The sequence below is a fragment of a genome, unplaced genomic scaffold (genome assembly GCF_019419815.1).
Source record: "Pyrus x bretschneideri cultivar Hongxiangsu unplaced genomic scaffold, Pyrus_bretschneideri_v1 Contig4, whole genome shotgun sequence".
Classification (NCBI taxonomy): Eukaryota; Viridiplantae; Streptophyta; class Magnoliopsida; order Rosales; family Rosaceae; genus Pyrus; species Pyrus x bretschneideri.
The window spans coordinates 7,396,869-7,414,070 of NW_025999723.1; the positions used below are offsets into that span (position 1 = coordinate 7,396,869).

The following is a 17,202-nucleotide window of genomic DNA, read 5'->3' on the forward strand; positions in this document are numbered from 1 at the left end:
CGAATCCGATGAGGATTTCAAAATTCATTAAACTGTTTGCCTTCGTTAAACCAAATCAAAAGACAGCAAAAACCCGGAAAAAAAAGAAAAGAAAGAAAGAGAAGAAGGCTACTCGTTAAAACTAACAACATGGGGCACAAAACCACCACCTTTGGAGTGACAATAATCAAATCCATACCAAACATTTTCTGGAACAAACGTTCTAAAATAGAACATGTAAGAAACCGGCACTACCACCCGGCCGCCATCCTGTCGATGAAGCACCTTCACCCAGCCAGGCCGCCAGTCATCCGACCCAACCTTCTTCAGGTACAGAGAGCACACCCTCCGGCTCATGCATTGTCCACTGGCCTCAAACATGTCTATGGCACATCGTCCAAACCCGCCATACCCCCCACTTCTCACACCACCTTTTGCAGCATACAATGGCTTAGGGTTGTTCAGATGCTTCACTATGATCAAATTACCCTCGGAGTCCCCGAACCTGACGCTGACATGGTCCGAGGTTGCGGCTGATCGTGCACATGTTGTCTCAATCTCGACGGAGTAGGAGCAGTTTGTGCTGGATCCTTGGACTGGCAGAGAAGTGATGAAGGCTATTGCAACGACAGTTAAGATGCTTAGTCTCTTCATTTTTTGGGTGAGAGGTGGTGAGTGAAAGTATGGAACAACTAACTAGTATATAATGCAAGAGGTCTCTCTTTTGTTAGATTCTGTGAGTACTGATTAAGTAAAGGTAATACAAATGGACGTACTTTGAGAAAGAAGAGATTCCCATTTCCCACCACTTCCACTCTCTTTTATTACTGTTACAGATTCTCATCCGACCTCTTTAAGAGTAACTCAACCCGTTTTAGAAGGGCAAGGGCAATAAAAGTGCACCAACTAATTACTCTGAATAGGAATTGTTTTTGTGCAAGTTCACTCATTTGTGAAGAGCAGGGACATCATTCATAAATATATATTTTATGCTTTGTAAGTTTGTTCCATGAGACTAAAATGATTGTCTAATTTCGATAATATATTTCAAATACAAGGAATGAAGATGGCGGTAGGGTCTTTATAGAAAAAATTTGGGTATTTTTTGGTATTTTTTACCGTTAAAATAATTATGATCGTTGAATTTCAAAATTATTTATGTTGGATGGTCCAGATTGCGCCACGTGGTAGCTGCAGAAAAAAATTACAATTTTTTTATCATTGAAAATCCAATGGTCCAGATCAACTAATTGTTGAAAATACAACGGCTCCACTTGGAAGAACAAGGAGCCAATTGGCTTTGGGGTTGCGCACGTGGGTGGTCCCCGCTCGGTCCATTTTTGTAGGAAAAGGATCCTCGCCGGATCCCTTCCTTCTAATCGACCAAGTTCAGGGATTCGGATCTTTGAAATTTGATCCAACGACTAAAGTTATTATAACTTTTAAAGTGGGTCCCTGTTTGTAGCCATTGGATCAAATTTCAATGGCCCAGATCTCCGAACTTGGTGGATTATGAGGAAGGGATCCTATTTGATCCCTTTCCATTTTTGTAGGAATAGGATCCTCTTCGGATCCTATTTGTAGGGATCCGAATGATCAATCAATCGTGTCCGTTCATCGTACATCATGCGGTTAGAAATTATTTTTAATTTTTAATTTAAAATTAAATATAAATAGTACTTAATGAAAATTGACCAAATAATGTACAATAAACGGACATGATTGATTGATTATCCGGATCCCCACAAAAAGAATCCGGAGAGGGGATCCTTGTCCATTTTTGTAGGCAGCGGGCGCAAGCCCAGATGATTCTTGCAAGGTCAGCTGAAAGGATAGAAGCCCTCGGCCTACTTGCCCAGTCAACCCAATTGCTGGGGCAAATGGGCGAGTGCCGGAGGTTCTCTAACCAATGTAGTAGCAGAGAGAGATTCTTGCCTCCGACGGTCGAGCAGATGAAACCACTCCCAACGGAGTGGGACTCTTACATTTGAGTTAACAAGAGTTTGTAACATGGGGCGAAAGTGGCTCCTAAATATAGTGATTTCCGAACGCTCTTTTTTTTGCAAGTTAGAGAGTCCACCTGGTGACGAGGACTCGCAAACTTGTAGCCATCCAGCACATGCGGACAGATCGGTATTGACATTTTCCATGTCATATGATGTGAGTTGAGTCAGCTTTATCAACAGTAATTAAAGAAACGAAAGCTTTAATTTTAATACAAAGCCTGAAGCTACAAATCTTTAAACAGGCTTTATTAATTCTAATGAGATTGAAGTTCGAATAAGAAAGCTATAATAAAAGTGTACACAGAATCAACTACAAAATAAGAAATAATCCCTTGATTTGAGCTGCATCGACGCCCGTCATTCCTATAGTAACATCCTAAAGATTCGACTCGCTGCGTTATTCTTCATCTACAAGTACAGCAGAAGTTCCGAATGGCTCTTAGTCTTTGTAGCAAAAGGGCTCACAGGGAAAACCGTCCCAAAAATCAAAGGGATGCAGATTTCCAGAACTCGACAGGCTTCCGGTGCTGAAATAGGAAACGAATTAAAAGGACTTGGTTACAAGATAGGCATAATCATCAATGATCCAACATAATTCATCAACAGAACAAATATACACAACAGAGCAACGGTATATTAAACATACACACGACCCTAAGAATTAACGGGATCAAATAATTAATGCTGATTAACAACGGGGGAACCACAAGGGCCATTTATCCCATCATTTCAAAGTCAAATAAGTTTTCAAGCGACGTTCTGGTTTACATATTTCATTGTCCAAACTAGACAAGAAAGAACTTAACGTACCTTGGCAATTGGCATTTTTTCTCTCACTGAATCAATCAATGAGAAGTCGATATCGGCTATAGCAATCCCTGTTGACCGTCGATCTGAGAAAGAGAGCAAAAAGTTCAAATTATGTTGCAGCAGTGGCTAGTATAAGTACTATGGGCATGAGTTTAAACAATTAGCCATGATTTAAAGCCACTCAAGCAGCTTGATGTGTAAGGTAATCAAGTCCTCACCGGGCAGTCGGCCAACAACTGTTCCCCAAGGATCAATAATTAAAGTTTCTCCGTGGCTTTCTCTATTATCATTATGCTGCCCAGCTTGTGCAGAAGCTATGACCTAATAATACATAAGTAACATAATCATCCCAACGTGACATTGTAAGAAAAATCGTTCCCTAGAAACAAATATGAAAAGGTTACGTTGATGGAGAAGAAAAAGGGATTCATACGTAGCATTGAGTCTCAATTGCACGAGCACGTAGAAGAATCTCCCAGTGCGCCTGCCCAGTTACTTTGGTGAAGGCTGAAGGTACCAAAAGAATCTGCGATCGTAATGCAAGATGTCAGTGCGAGATGCTAAATTACCATGTATAACTTTAAACCTGCTAAAAGAAAATGTAGTTTTACCTGTGCATCATGTTGGAACCTGAGCAGCTGGTAAATCTCCGGGAATCTCAGATCATAGCATACCGTCAAACCCAAACGGCCAATAGGGCTATCAACTGCCACAACATTCTTCCCTGAAAATGTGAACAAACTAAGTCTCTGACTATCTCACACCAAAAAGATAATCAACACCAACAATAGTAATAACATTTTGATTCATTAGCACAACCCCGTATTTTGAACATTTCACATACGGGCAAGAACTTACCAGGTTCGGTAAAGCTGCCTTCCTTGTACACCCTTCCACCAGGAATATCCACATCAAACCTTCCACAATCAACAACTTTTTCTAATCACATTTCACATAATCACATTTTTCACGAAATTTCGGGGTGGCGAAAATTGCATTGCATTGAACTTAAAACAGCCTACTTACAAGTGAATCTTTCTGTAAGTACTTCTGATGTTCCCAGCATCATCAACAACAACATGGGTGTTAGACAAATGTTCATCATCCGACCCCTTTTCTTGGAACCCTCCAAGTGACAACCAAATCCCAGATTCTCTACAATCCATTCACTCAAATGGGTCACTTCAATTTCCCCAAAAAATCAAATTTATGACACAAAGTTTCAATTTTTATTCTAATTTTTACCTTGCCAGGGAGCAGTACTTCTGCAAAATTGGACCCTCTAGAGGTTCTGCTATTTTCAGACTGTCACCATCTTTGGCACCAATAAATGAAAAGCTTTCCGGAAAGCAAATCAATTTTGCTCCGGCAGCAGCTGCTTCCTTCACATGATTTATAAATAAATAAATAAATTATTAATTACATAATTAATATGATAATTACATAAAGTTTGGAAGTGGGGAAAAGAGAAGAAAAAGAAGTGAAAGATGGGTACTTTGACGAGGCGAGAGCAAGTGGCATAATTAGCGGCGAGGTCGTTGATGGAGGTCATTTGGGCGGCGGCGACTCTGAGTGAATTGGCAGCCATGTTCGACTCTCCAGCGATAATGACGCGGGCGGACTGGGAACGGATCAGAGCGCCGTCTCGGAGGAGTGGGCTGACACGATAATTAGGTAGGGAAAGACAAAACGGCATCCTCGGTCTCTGCCATCGAATAGTCAGCCGGAAATGTTTAGGCAATGGCCACGTCGGACAGTTTGTATTTTTCTGTTGTGACCACTTCAAAATATCATTTTATACTTTTATTCGTGAAACAAGTACGGTAACGTATACTTCACAAGGATGACCTCAAGTTAACAAGGTTTTCAGTTTTGCAAGTATTGGGGAGGGAAAACCTCTATCGTACATAGTTTTATTCTTACTTTGCAAAAAAGTTATTTTCACGATCCGAACCTATGAGCTTTCAATCACAAATACTTTTGTTGCGTCTAGCTCGCCCTCTACCTTACTTCATAAGGCATTGCTAAATATTTCAACTTTTATTTTCATTTGGCTTGATAAATGTGCATTCTCGAATTACACGACAAGTAGTAAAATTTCAATTCTCATAATAAATACCAAAGGTGTCAAATAAGAAACATAATCTTGTTTTTTGAATCAGAAATATAATATTTATTCCAACACAATAGACTAATGTAAATAATAAGAGTGTACAAGCGTTAAGTTAGTAACTTAATACAATGCTAATCACTCGTCGCACGTGTTCGACAAAGTAATGTATTGATCTCAACAATTCATTGTTTAAAGCATAACAATTGATTAACGTCGTATTAAGTTACTAACTGATTAACATTTAGGTGCTTTTGCATAAGTTGTTCACTTTGGACCAAGAAGAAAATGAGATCAACAATACACTTATTCAAACACATCAAAATCTTATGTTGCTAAAACAAAACACACGCTTCGATTTTCACCAAGTACAACTAGAAGATAAATGTCTCATGTTCATGGATGGAAGTGCTTGCCGTTACAAGTGATTGCCGAAATGCCGAATTCTTTTGTTTAGTAAAAGGGGTGCATATCGATGTAAACTATGTGTCTAATGTGAAAGAAAAATCATGAACGAGAATCATGTACCAAGTTGTTTGTTGACATTAACAATTCTAGTAGACGGCAACGGTAGTTCACCTGATCTCAACAGTTCACTTTAACACACAAAAAGATGTTCGATTTTCGCCAAGCGATAGAAAACTAAAAACTCCCCTTGTACTTGGAGCATGGAAGGAATGATCCGAGTATATTTGCTCACCGTTATTAATTGATGATGAATACCATCATATTAGTTGTCAGTAAATGAGTTTAAGGTTCAAGACATCTGTCACATTTCTCGAAGCATAATTTTAGTGTACTTGAAACACCATCACGTGATGTTACTACTTTACTGCACTTATATCAATCATGACGTCCAGGCTTATTATAACATGTAAAATGATAAACTACGTAACTTGTATTCTTAATACCCATAAAAATAGAAGTGGTCCCTAAGTTTGTCAATCATTAATCATTTTGGTCATTATGTGGAAAAATCTATGTTAAACATGGACCAAAACGAAAAATATCTTCAATTTAATGAACAATGGGCCAAAATAATTTGACAAAAATTGGGACTTTTTTGTCATTTTATCCCTTATTTAATGGATATGGTTGATGATAGACAAACTCAGAGACCAGTTCTATCGATTTTAAATCTCATAGACCATTTTAGCTAAAAAGCCTTACATTAAATTTGTCTATACTATTGAAGTGGGGTTCAGACTTAAATATATTTATGTATCACACTGATATAACTAACTTGACCAAATTTAAATTTAGACAACAAAATATGTTTTGATTAAGACCGATGCAACATGATACAATTATTTATTAATTATTATGTGGTAATAGATAGGGGCAACAAGTTGACAACTATATTCCCAAGAAATTCCCAATCACAACACAAAATAATTGGCAAAGTGGGCAAAAATTCTTTTCTTTTGATGATTATTCTTGTTTAGAACAAGTTAATAGAAGGGAGTTGTTATGTTACTAAATAAAGGTTGGGGAAGGGGAAGATGAGCAAAAGTTGCCTAAAATGGTGGTTTGTTGGAGGTCAAAGTCAAAACCCCAACCCATAAATTAGAATACCAAAACTGAAAATCCAACCCAAAAGGCCTCAGCTCTCTCCCTAAACATGGTTTTTCAAGCCGAGGGCGAGGGGTTGGTTTCTTGTAATTGTATTCTTCCACCTCCATGCTTATTCATCTCTTTCCCTGCAAGAAACAAAGATTAAAACTTTGTTTTTAAATAATAAAGAGAACCAATTTATTGCTCCCAATCCCCCACCCCCTCTCTCTCTCTCCTCTCTTCTTTCTCTCTCTACCCCTCTCTTTCTCTCTCTTCATTCTTTCGATCTAACCCTTTCCACGCTTCTGACAACTTTTTTTCTGTCAGAACATTCCAAATCCGTTTCATTGGTTCTCAGTCTAATCCAAATAAAAATGTTCTTCTGAGCTCTCGGATGGTAATTGAATTGTGGTGGTCTTATAGACAAAGGGCCAGAAGAATCCCCCTCCAAGGCTCCAACATATATTGAAAACAAGGTATGTTGCAGATTTTGTTTTTTCAATCCCAAAGACATGAACTTTTGTTGTTTGAGTTATGATTCGATGTTGTTTTTTCAAACCCCAGATGTTTGTTTGGTCTTATATTTATGTTGGACGGTTGGATTTATGGTTTTGATGTTTTTTCATGACAAAGTTCATGTCTTTTCTGAAATACCTATTAGTTTTTAGTTTGCTTTTTAATTATCTACGAATATTGTGCTTGTTTCTGGACATGAACATTTTATTTATTTGTGCCCCATTTCAATTAATTACCTGCAAGTTAATTACCTCCTAAACTCATATTATCTGGTTTTGCACCCCTTTCAATTTGACTTTGGTTCTGTTTGCAATTTAATTTTTACTCCTAGTTTTGTAATTGTAGGGAAGCTAGAGGCGGCGCCAGGATTAGTTCTTGTTCACAACAATGACTCGTTGAATAATTTAATCCCGGGCCATTTGGTTGAGAATATGTAAGGGATGGTATCAGCTAAGTTAATGAGGCTTGTGTCACCTTGCTGGAAACCTTCTGTCGAGGGTGAAAATTCTAATAGGGGGGACGTGAGTGGTCGAATTGATGGTTTGTTGTGGCATAAAGATTCAGGACGTCATGTTAATGGAGATTTCTCAATGGCAGTAATTCAAGCAAACAACTTGTTGGAAGACCATAGCCAACTAGAATCAGGGCCATTGAGCTCACTCGACTCGGGTCCTCATGGAACATTTGTTGGAATTTATGATGGACACGGAGGTCCAGAAACAGCCAGGTTTTTAAATGAACGTCTGTTCAATAACATCAAGAGTGCGTTGTTCTTTCCTCTAAATTCATCTTCTTCTTCTTTTTATACATATATATCTGTTGAGAAATTTGGTAATTGCGATAACTAAACTAATGCTGCTATTATCAATAAACAACTGAGAAACTAGTATTTTCTTATGTCTTGCACCATATATAGTCGTTTTGGTGCGGTTTGCGTGTTGCTACCTATATAATTATCAAGAGCTATTTCATATGTAGCCCAAATGTAACTTTTCGGAAAATTTGCAGAGACAGAAAACTCTTCTTTTTTTTTCTTTTTCTTTTTGAATCGTCTGGGAGCTTTATTGTCTAGGAATATATTTGTAGTGACAGTTTATTCATTTTGCAATGCTCGGCCGATGATGTTTGAGTTAAAATCATGATCAGTGGGGATAAGAATGGCGTTATTAATTAAATGGAAATTGTGATGTTCCAGAGTGAGGTGTAAAACACGTGGTTTGGACAGGATTTCTTATCTGCTTTTACTAACAACCGCCTTGATCATGAATTATATATCATAATACTAATTATGAAAATTTACAAACAATTGAGGTTCTGGTCACGTAATAATCCCTATTAATATCAGTTTTTATGATATGATTGATATCGTATTTATGCAGGTACCACTTCCAGTTTTTAGATAGCTAATGCTTATATTTACTGACTTGACAGCTTTCCGTGGTGCAGAGTTCACATCAGAGAATCAGGGAATGTCTGCTGATGTTATCACGAAAGCATTTTTGGCAACCGAAGAGGAGTTCCTCTCTCTAGTAAAGAAGCAGTGGACAATCAAGCCACTGCTTGCTTCTGTTGGTGCATGTTGTTTGGTAGGCATAGTATGTAGTGGGCTGCTATACATAGCAAATGCGGGGGATTCTCGTGTGGTGCTAGGAAAACTGGAAAAGACCGTTAAACAGGTAAAAGCGGTTCAGCTATCGATTGAGCACAATGCAAGTTATGAATCTGTGAGAGAGGAGTTGCGCTCGTTGCATCCCGATGATCCACAGATTGTGTTATTAAAGCACAAAGTGTGGCGCGTGAAGGGTTTGATACAGGTGATTATTTTCTTATCTGTTCTTAATTTTGTGCATTATCTTCCGAGTCATTTTCTGTTACCCTATACACACTTACATAGTGATCGCTTTCCCCTTTGACTTCTGTGTGACTGAGTAATTTTCATCTTAAGACTTTAGTTTTCACAAATTTTCCATTTATTAAATTTCCTGAGTAGGGGCATGGTGCCATTATTATCAAATGGATTTAGGAACTAAACAGTTCTGATCACGGAGTTTCGAACAATTTTGCGAATTTGCAGGAGGAATGCTTTTGTGAATTTTAGCAAATGATTTGAGATCTTTTGAACATTAATATTGATGAAAAGAAATGTGAATAGTCATTCGGTGAAAGTACATGTGATCATAGTGGTCTTCCTCTCTCTTAGCGGATTTCTTTTACTTAAACTAGAACAGAGCTTCTTTAAGATAAACTATGAGACCTAGTTTGGTTCACTCAATTTTTGCGTTTAAGTTTTAGGTAATTCTCATTCATTGAAATCTCTATGCTCGTGACCAAATTTGCATGTCCCCTTCACAAAGATGGCATGGGATGCACAATAGAACAGCACTCATCTTAGAGATGTTTGCTTGTCTTGCAGATTTCAAGATCCATCGGTGATGCCTACCTAAAGAGGCAAGAATTTAACAAAGAACCTCTATTGGCAAAGTTCAGATTATCACAACCCTTCAACAAGCCGATCCTTAAAGCTGAGCCAACAATATTAGTCCAAAAACTCTACCCTGAAGATCAGTTTCTCATATTTGCATCAGACGGCCTATGGGAGCAGTTAAGCAATCAGGAGGCAGTTGACATTGTCCAGAGTTATCCGCGTAATGTACGGTTCCTATGTCAAGTTTTGACTTTCTTTTATATTTACTCGATCATGTTCTGCATCATGGTCGATCTGTCTTGTTTTGCCCGTATGAGATCATAATTTCAGTAGCTCGGTTTGGAATTGTCTTTTATTGAAGTTGCTATTACACCTGCGATAATGTTCCCCATATTTGTGCAGGGTAGCGCAAGGAAACTTGTCAAAGCTGCACTTCGCGAAGCAGCGAAGAAGAGAGAAATGAGATATTCGGACTTAAAAAAGATAGACCGAGGGGTGAGGAGACATTTTCACGACGACATCACAGTGGTAGTTCTGTTCCTAGATTCGCATCTGGTCAGTCGTAGCTACTGCCACGGGCCTCTGCTATCGGTTAAGGCAGCTGGTGGTGTCCCTGCTGGCACCTAGATTTACGAGGTTCAAATGCATCTATCCCTCAAACCCCCTGGTTTTCTTCACTTGTACTAAGAAACAAACGAAAGCTTTTGTTTTCTTTACAAAGAAGAGAGTTAAAGGCAGATTTTGGGTCTTTTTTTTTTTTTTTTTCCTTTTCTTTTCATTTTTCTTCTCTCTTCTGCTGATGTATAGCCGTGCTCTATGGATTTTTTTATTTTTATTTTTTATATTTTTAACTTTTACATTTAATGCCACATGAATTTTGAGTATACATGGAAAGTAAATAGCTAGAGAACTGAGAGTGCCTCAGAAAAAATTTCTGCAGAAAGTTCCTAGCCATTGGATCGTGACACGATGATTATTGTTATTTTTATTATTTTCCGGAGCTACTATTTGCATGAATTGTATGTTTGCCTTGAAATATAAACCTGGAAGCGTTGTGTCAATCGAAATTTCCAATTCAACTTGCACCTCGACTCTGTACCAAGCAATACTTCATGCCTTTTCCTACTTCAAAAATGAAATGCTTAGGGGTAGGCAAGTTCTCGGGACACCAAGGATAAATTTAAAGTAGCATATCGCTCAACGTTATTAACTTTTGTTCTAACCAATGGATAATTCAAAAGTTATTGTATAAGAGCATCTCCACCCGTTGGTAATACCAAGCCAGTATAAACAAAAGGGAAATCGTATCGGTTTTCCTGCCGTACTCTTTTTCCTGAGCTACCAATATTGGATGGATATCGATTTTGTGGGAACCTCTTCATGTTTGCTTGTTTGACTGACGATATTTGCTACATTGACGCTGATGGTAACATGGGCTATGCATGTTCTCACCAGCAAGACCAAGTCCTTTAATCGTCGATGATTGTTATGAACAGGGATCGGGGGAAAAGATACAATTGGTTCCTATTAATCTGCCGGACAGGCCTGCTCGGTACAAGGACAAAGTCTACCCTGCTTACGAGGTGAACTTCTGTGACTAGAGCATATGCCACAAGGCTGATTTCATTTCTTTTGTGCGCATTACAACGAAATGCTCTCTCGTATCGTAAGGCATCTAAAATACCGTCCTGTGATGGAGTTCAGAAAAGCCTCACCGGTTAATTAGATGGAGAGAAGACCATGACAATATTTGTTGAGAATGAGTCCCACGAAGGATCTTGCATGGGCTTTTAAGTAAGTTGGACTACTCCCCATATTGTCAGTTGGTTTTACGGTGGAACCTCAACTTTTTTCACGGTATCAGGGCAGGTTGTCCCACTTATCCCACGTGTGAAGCCCAACGGTCATACATGGTCCACATCATCCCGTTGTGTTGTCCACGTGTTATACTTAAATATTCGCCACACGTGAGGGAGCGTGTTGAGGAGGGATCTTGCATGGGCCTATAAGTACTCCTTATATTGTCAATTAGTTTTATGATGGAACCTCAACTTTTTTCATGGTATCAAGGCAGGTTGTCCCACTTATCCCACGTGTGAAGTCCAACGGCCATACGTGCTCCACATCATCTCTTGTCCCCATGTTAGGCTTACAAATTATCTGGTAGTTGTCTCACTTGTCCCACGTGTAAAGCCCAATGGTCATACGTGCTCCACATCACTCCTTTGTGTTGTCCACGTATTAGGCTTGAAAATTCACCATACGTGAGGAGGCGTGTTGAGAAGGGATCTTATATGGGCTTATAAATACTCCTCATATTACCAATTGGTTTTATGGTGGAATCTCAAATATTTTAAGGCCATTATGTCTGCACAAAGTTTCTTTGTGATCCGTATGCTTAATTAACCGTTTTATTTTCTGTACGAGGTGTGTCTGACATGAAATTTGAACGCAGGTGCCACCACTCGAACACAATAACGAAGTAAAAGGAGAGAGTCTTGATTTGATCGGATACATTGTCAGTCACTTTGAAGGGCCTTCACTGTTCCCTGATGTGAGATTTCGAGAATACTTGGTTAATGAATGTTGGCTTCTGTATGTTATACAAATGCTTACACCCTGCAGATTTAGGATCCTGGGAAGAAAGAGTTTGGAGACGAGTTGCTGTCCTACACGGACTCCTTCAATAGATCTGTGTTTTCGTCGGTTAAACAAGATGAAATCGAGTCAGATGGTGAGACGATCACTTGCTTCTTTCGATGTTATTTAAGTTGCAGTTAAGCGTGTGTAAGCAGATTGGACATTTGACTATATCGAAACTGCTCTTTCCAAATTTGAAGACGGACCTTTCTTTCTTGGCAAGTTTAGTCTGGTAGTATGGCTGCCATATCCGCTCTGTCAACTAGTAGTTCATATGAAGCTTTCGCCATGCTTCGGTGCAAATTTCTTATGAAGCTTTCGCCATGCTTCCGTGCAAATTTCTTATGAAGATTGTTCTTAATTTTCAGGTGGATATAGCTTACGCTCCCTTCCTCGAAAGGTTTCAGCTTTCCTTGATGGACTTGAACAAGTATGACATCGCTGCAGGGAGACCTAAACTGGCAGCATGGATTGACGCACAAAACGATTGGATTCCGAATTTGATAGAAAAGGTTACTCATGTGAATTCATCACTTTTTTGTAGGAGATGAACAAAAATGTAGCTTACAAACAAACCCGATGTGGCCCCAAAGAGCTTGTCGAACTTTATAGGAGACGCTTTTCCGTAATAATCTTCTTGCAGCATGTTCGCAAGTCAATTATCGTCGTTGCCAAATGCTAATCTCTTATGCCTCGTTTACTAATCCGTATTCAGATTGGGAGGGGAATTGAATTAACGAGGGATTGAATTGAGAAGAAATTGGTTTACTAAGTCTTCTTTCTTCTTCTTGTTCTAAATAACTAATTAATTCTTTATGAAAATTAATTAAAAGAACTTGAAAACTTTGAGTTTTAATGATAAGGGAAAAATAAAGGGTAAAGTGAATAGTACCATGAATGACTTTTTAGTGTAAAAATATGGTTTTTCGCTAAAATAAACAGTATAACGGACTTTTTGTTAAAACTCCCTTCTTCTTTCTCTCGTGTCTGCTGCTGCACTGGGTTTTGATGTGAAACCTGAAGGCGCTGGGTGTTTTGAACGGCACCGTATGGAAGAGAGGAGATACAGGTATTTTGGGTAGAAAAAAACTGATTTCAGATGAAGGCTTTCTCCCGGAATCGAAATACCACTAATTTGATTCCGGGAAAATCAGGAATTTGATTCCTTATTTTAGGTGGGTCGCACGTATAATTTCATTCCCCAATGTTGGTAAACGCTTGAAGCACTTGAAATAAGTGCAATTCTCATTCCTCTCACTTCATTCTCCTTACGTAGAGATGCCCCTAATGCATTGGCACTGCAGATGTTCCGGATTTTGCTCGTATGCATTTCCATGCACTGATGGTTCAGACTTCAGAGATACTCGAGAACCAAATCATAATTCTCCCAGAAACTGTGGTTGTAATTGTTGAAGCGAAACTTCATTTCTTGTATAATAAGTCAGCTGAATTGGTACTTTCCTAGTCTTTTACAAGAAAAATAACCTTTGCACTTCAATTGCTGGGGGCATGTCTCAAAACTATCTTGGCCTTGTTTGGAATTTGCTTCTGGAAGGGCTAAAAGTGCTTCAAGTCAGTCATAGAAGTGCTTTCTAGAGAAGCGCCTATTAGATGGTTTTTCAAGAAGCACTTACATTTTTTAACAAAACACTTCGAACAATAGCAATTAAGAACATAAACACTTTATAGTGAGCACTAGTTGGCTTCTTAAATGTTCTTAGAAAATCCTGCAAAAATCTAAAAAATTTCTGCTAGAAAGCAAAAGCCATAAGCAGTTGGAATAGCTAAGGGGAATTAAGAAAGCTGCTTTATTTAACCCTGGATACTTTTGTTTACACTTCTAAAATCAACAAACATATAAACCTTCTCCAACACCAAACCGCAGAAGCAACTTATTAACGCTACATCATCCATCCTAACCTCGCTTCAAAGAACCAGAATATTCCCGAATCAGTGAACAGGTAAAAATATTGAAGAACCGCCTTAAATACGATATGTAATGAGGAAATTTTGTTTCAACATCTCTATCCAGGTATTATCCCAACAAAATTAGATCAACCTGACATGACATCGGTGAGAATATAAAGTTGCCGAGGGCAGTAACTAGCCAAAATTAGACTACCCACCCAAAATATTAAAGCAAATTTTACTCAATACTGCAGGATTTTAGCAATAATGTGTTATCCCCTCCATCGATTATCAGCGTCATGCTCCGTGCGAGATTGATCATTTCTGGGTTCATGTACAGAGCACTGACAATTACCTCTTTGCATTTGAAAGGGTCACTTGATCGAGAAGTATGCATACGAGTGAACACAGAGCAGTTGCACGCACACTACCTCAGCAGTACTTTCCATATCTTGCTCATATACACGATCAAAGACCACACAGCAAGCCCCGCTGAAACATAAAGCAAAAAAACACCAGAAGCTACAATGACATCTGGTCTTCCAAGACTGCACAAGTTGAACAAATTGGGGTCAGAAACTAAATTAATAAACTCTTTCAACTGTATTGGCTGAAGAAGAATAGCTGAAAAATCCAAGAAAAAAAGACGAAGCACCTGTTGTCTCGGGTTGCCAAGAGGATAGTCAGCGCTATCATCTGTGTGGCTGTTTTCCACTTTCCCAAGTTACTTACAGCTACAGCCTGAGAATATTTATCATTTGAATGAAAACTTATTTTACGATCAAGTTCAGCCAATATCTTCTATCGGTTCTGAATTGAGAAGGCAGTTGTTTAGAGGTATCATGGGGAAGGAAAACAAACCTCTAAAAGTTTAGTGTTCTGAGAAGCAGCCCATTCTCTGACTGCTGACATGGTTATCTAAAAATATGACGCAAAAGTGATTAGTGAGACAGTGGTATCAACACTAGGCATCCATAAAAGTACAGGATAAAATAATTGCATAACAAAAGCGTTGGTTGGGGGAAGAGAGAGCAGTTGATAAGACAAGTACTCATTTGAGCAAATATAGGTTAAAAGGATTTGTTCATTGAGCCCAAAGCAGTAGAAGTTGGGAACTCACAACGCAGAATATGCACATCCATGCACAAAAAACGAATAAAAGGGGCACACTCAACCTAACATGGATGAAAAAAAACATGCCAATGTATTTGCAAATTGTAATTCAGCTGCTGTCCATATACGTGATATATGAACCCCAACATCTTTAGGAAGAGACCTTGTGCTTTCTACATGCAAGATCATGCCCAAACATTTTCATGTTAAATACAATCACACTTCATTTTTCTACTAACTATAACTTCCTAGTGAAAATACAATCAAATTTAATTTTGACAATTACTAATACACTAGTGAAATATTTCATTGGCTCACCAATACAAGACATACAAGAAAGCAAGCCCTAAATCGTTTAATTAATAACTAAGGAAATAGAGAAGACAGATGGAACAATATCATACCTCTCTACCAATTATGGCAATAGAAGGAACGACAAACAGCCATGGAACTTGCCCAAACATGGCAACGTCCAAAGGCCTAGAACACAATAAAACCAGTGTGGCTGCAACCATGAGCTGCATTTGGCAGGAATGACAATCAATTTAGAACCCTAGAACAGTTTTAGAGAAGAATTATAATAACCAAAGCACTCCTTTTTATTTCAAGAAGCTGAAGGTGACAATAGAAGTGTTCAATTTTAACTTTAGTATGGAAGACAATACCTTATCGGCCACCGGATCCAAAAATGCACCAAAAGCAGATCCTAATTTCATCTGAAACACAAATAAACTCTTATAAAATCAATAAACTTAACACGGATGAACAACCTCAAGCACTAAAATTCCCAAAATCAATTGAAAAGATAAAAAAAAATAAGTTAACCTTCCGAGCAATATACCCATCGAGCCAATCAGTAATTGCTGCAGCAATGAAAATACTTGTTGTGGTAGTCGTTCCCCACCAACTATCGATGTAGAAAGCTAGGACAATGGAAGGGAAAAAAACCAATGTTAGCCGAATCATATGCAAAGGCATTATGCTTCCAAAAACAAAATCTGCAGAAACCGAAAATGCATACAAAACCAGATGTTTAAACATCTCAATTGCCAAAATATGACCACTCCAATTGTATTGGAGCTCCAACAGTGACATCAATGTCAAAAAGCAAACAAAACCCACATGGATAATTCAAAAAAATTGGCAAAATACAACATACAAATCAACATCATTGCCAAAACATGAGTGCTCCAATTGCATTGGAACTCCCAAGAGAGACACCAACGCCCAAAAAAAAAAAAAAAAAAAAAAATTACCCAGGCAACCTAAAATTTAGCTAGTTACACAATTGCAATCAATACAATTTGCAACGAAAACGAAAGATCAATCGAAAGTCATACTGCTAATGAGAACCGGCACGGCGGCGACGCGGCCGAGAGTTAGAATGGTGGGCAAGGTGAGGAATTTGGAGGAGGATTGGGATTGCTGCAGCTGTTGTTTTTGTTGATGTGTCAGAGGAGAAAGCAATTCGTCTTGGTTCGGGTACAATTGGCTGTCGTACCAATCGGTGCCCTTATGATTCTCCGAACCCATGTCGGCCATAAGACCACCAACACCACCTGGGCCGGACTCGGAGCCGGACCCACCAGAGGACTCTCCGCGATCTTCGAAGGAACCGCCACTAGCGTTGCTGCGGCTGCGGGAGGAGGAGGAGGCGGAGAAGCATTTAGGGAATCTGGGGGCTAGGTTTGGGGGAAGAGGGAGAATTGGGGGCGGGAGGGTTGCACAGGGGGTTATCCTGCACCCGGAGTATTTACGCGTGTGCGTTAATGCCTCGATGAAGTTTTTACCAATTGGGGGTGGAGAGGGAGACGAGGAGGAGGGGGTGGAGGTGGAGGTGGAGGAGAAGATGGAATTGAAGAGAATTTGGTAGGGCTTTTTGGGGTATATACAGGAGGCTGCTGTGGTCATTTTGAGCACCAGGGGTGACATGGCTGCCAACCAAAGTACCAAACCCCGACTTCTACAAAAAGTGCTTTTTAAGTTTCAGCAGGACTCTCTCTTTCTCAGGGGAAACGGTTATAAAAACCAACGCAACTAAAAGCCGATGAGCTCTGCGTTTGCTTATTTTAGCAGCTCTATTTCTTCTTCTGCTTCTGCTGATGATTTTATTCCGTTTGGGAGGACGGAAGTTCGGTTGC

The 17,202-nt window shown here is 39.1% G+C and overlaps 5 protein-coding genes across 7 annotated transcripts; 2 read left to right on the forward strand and 3 right to left on the reverse strand.

Moving 5' to 3' along the window:
• Window positions 1–93: 93 nt before the first annotated feature.
• Window positions 94–677, reverse strand: LOC103948335 (embryo-specific protein ATS3A-like). Its single transcript, XM_009359345.2, has one exon. It carries the CDS (start codon window positions 631–633, stop codon window positions 109–111), a length of 525 nt encoding a protein of 174 aa, XP_009357620.2. The 5' UTR covers window positions 634–677; the 3' UTR covers window positions 94–108.
• Window positions 678–2,204: 1,527 nt separating this feature from the next.
• On the reverse strand, window positions 2,205–4,563 carry LOC103948334 (deaminated glutathione amidase, chloroplastic/cytosolic). Its single transcript, XM_009359344.3, has 9 exons — window positions 4,291–4,563; window positions 4,041–4,177; window positions 3,822–3,950; window positions 3,654–3,712; window positions 3,407–3,519; window positions 3,229–3,321; window positions 3,014–3,116; window positions 2,796–2,878; window positions 2,205–2,512 (listed from the first exon to the last, which is right to left on the reverse strand). The coding sequence occupies exons 1-9, from the start codon at window positions 4,489–4,491 to the stop codon at window positions 2,471–2,473; spliced, it is 960 nt and encodes a 319-aa protein (XP_009357619.2). The 5' UTR covers window positions 4,492–4,563; the 3' UTR covers window positions 2,205–2,470.
• A 1,849-nt stretch (window positions 4,564–6,412) lies between these two features.
• On the forward strand, window positions 6,413–10,269 carry LOC125467960 (probable protein phosphatase 2C 38). 3 transcript variants are annotated; one of them, XM_048564886.1, is made up of 5 exons: window positions 6,413–6,935; window positions 7,307–7,737; window positions 8,407–8,789; window positions 9,389–9,625; window positions 9,803–10,269. In XM_048564886.1, exons 2-5 carry the CDS (start codon window positions 7,416–7,418, stop codon window positions 10,025–10,027), a joined length of 1,167 nt encoding a protein of 388 aa, XP_048420843.1. In that variant the 5' UTR covers window positions 6,413–6,935; window positions 7,307–7,415; the 3' UTR covers window positions 10,028–10,269. The 3 variants fall into 3 exon arrangements, with proteins under 3 accessions (XP_048420843.1, XP_048420842.1, XP_048420844.1); XM_048564885.1 differs by having other exon boundaries at window positions 6,414–6,935; window positions 7,321–7,737; XM_048564887.1 differs by having other exon boundaries at window positions 6,415–6,935; window positions 7,321–7,737; window positions 8,422–8,789.
• A 573-nt stretch (window positions 10,270–10,842) lies between these two features.
• On the forward strand, window positions 10,843–12,722 carry LOC125468776 (glutathione S-transferase L3-like). Its single transcript, XM_048565231.1, has 6 exons — window positions 10,843–10,983; window positions 11,856–11,954; window positions 12,032–12,134; window positions 12,196–12,272; window positions 12,409–12,516; window positions 12,585–12,722. Exons 1-6 carry the CDS (start codon window positions 10,843–10,845, stop codon window positions 12,720–12,722), a joined length of 666 nt encoding a protein of 221 aa, XP_048421188.1.
• Window positions 12,723–14,008: 1,286 nt separating this feature from the next.
• LOC125468777 (CDP-diacylglycerol--glycerol-3-phosphate 3-phosphatidyltransferase 2-like) lies at window positions 14,009–16,993 on the reverse strand. Its single transcript, XM_048565232.1, has 7 exons — window positions 16,402–16,993; window positions 15,887–15,984; window positions 15,727–15,777; window positions 15,466–15,579; window positions 14,810–14,866; window positions 14,604–14,689; window positions 14,009–14,496 (listed from the first exon to the last, which is right to left on the reverse strand). The coding sequence occupies exons 1-7, from the start codon at window positions 16,991–16,993 to the stop codon at window positions 14,376–14,378; spliced, it is 1,119 nt and encodes a 372-aa protein (XP_048421189.1). The 3' UTR covers window positions 14,009–14,375.
• Window positions 16,994–17,202: the final 209 nt, after the last annotated feature.

Excerpts from the sequence above, each read along its gene's own strand:
- LOC103948335 (XM_009359345.2), bottom strand. The coding sequence starts at position 633 with ATGAAGAGACTAAGCATCTTAACTGTCGTTGCAATAGCCTTCATCACT.
- LOC103948334 (XM_009359344.3), bottom strand. The coding sequence starts at position 4,491 with ATGCCGTTTTGTCTTTCCCTACCTAATTATCGTGTCAGCCCACTCCTC. Across the intron at positions 3,520-3,653 it reads AGGCAGCTTTACCGAACCTG|GGAAGAATGTTGTGGCAGTT; the intron begins GTAAGTTCTTGC and ends TCACATTTTCAG. Across the intron at positions 2,879-3,013 it reads AGTTGTTGGCCGACTGCCCG|ATCGACGGTCAACAGGGATT; the intron begins GTGAGGACTTGA and ends TCTCTTTCTCAG.
- LOC125467960 (XM_048564886.1), top strand. The coding sequence starts at position 7,416 with ATGGTATCAGCTAAGTTAATGAGGCTTGTGTCACCTTGCTGGAAACCT. Across the intron at positions 7,738-8,406 it reads TCTGTTCAATAACATCAAGA|CTTTCCGTGGTGCAGAGTTC; the intron begins GTGCGTTGTTCT and ends CTGACTTGACAG. Across the intron at positions 9,626-9,802 it reads TCCAGAGTTATCCGCGTAAT|GGTAGCGCAAGGAAACTTGT; the intron begins GTACGGTTCCTA and ends ATATTTGTGCAG.
- LOC125468776 (XM_048565231.1), top strand. The coding sequence starts at position 10,843 with ATGTTCTCACCAGCAAGACCAAGTCCTTTAATCGTCGATGATTGTTAT. Across the intron at positions 12,273-12,408 it reads TTCTTGGCAAGTTTAGTCTG|GTGGATATAGCTTACGCTCC; the intron begins GTAGTATGGCTG and ends CTTAATTTTCAG. Across the intron at positions 12,517-12,584 it reads AACTGGCAGCATGGATTGAC|GAGATGAACAAAAATGTAGC; the intron begins GCACAAAACGAT and ends ACTTTTTTGTAG.
- LOC125468777 (XM_048565232.1), bottom strand. The coding sequence starts at position 16,993 with ATGTCACCCCTGGTGCTCAAAATGACCACAGCAGCCTCCTGTATATAC. Across the intron at positions 14,867-15,465 it reads TTGCCATAATTGGTAGAGAG|ATAACCATGTCAGCAGTCAG; the intron begins GTATGATATTGT and ends TCATATTTTTAG. Across the intron at positions 14,497-14,603 it reads TTGGCAACCCGAGACAACAG|TCTTGGAAGACCAGATGTCA; the intron begins GTGCTTCGTCTT and ends CAACTTGTGCAG.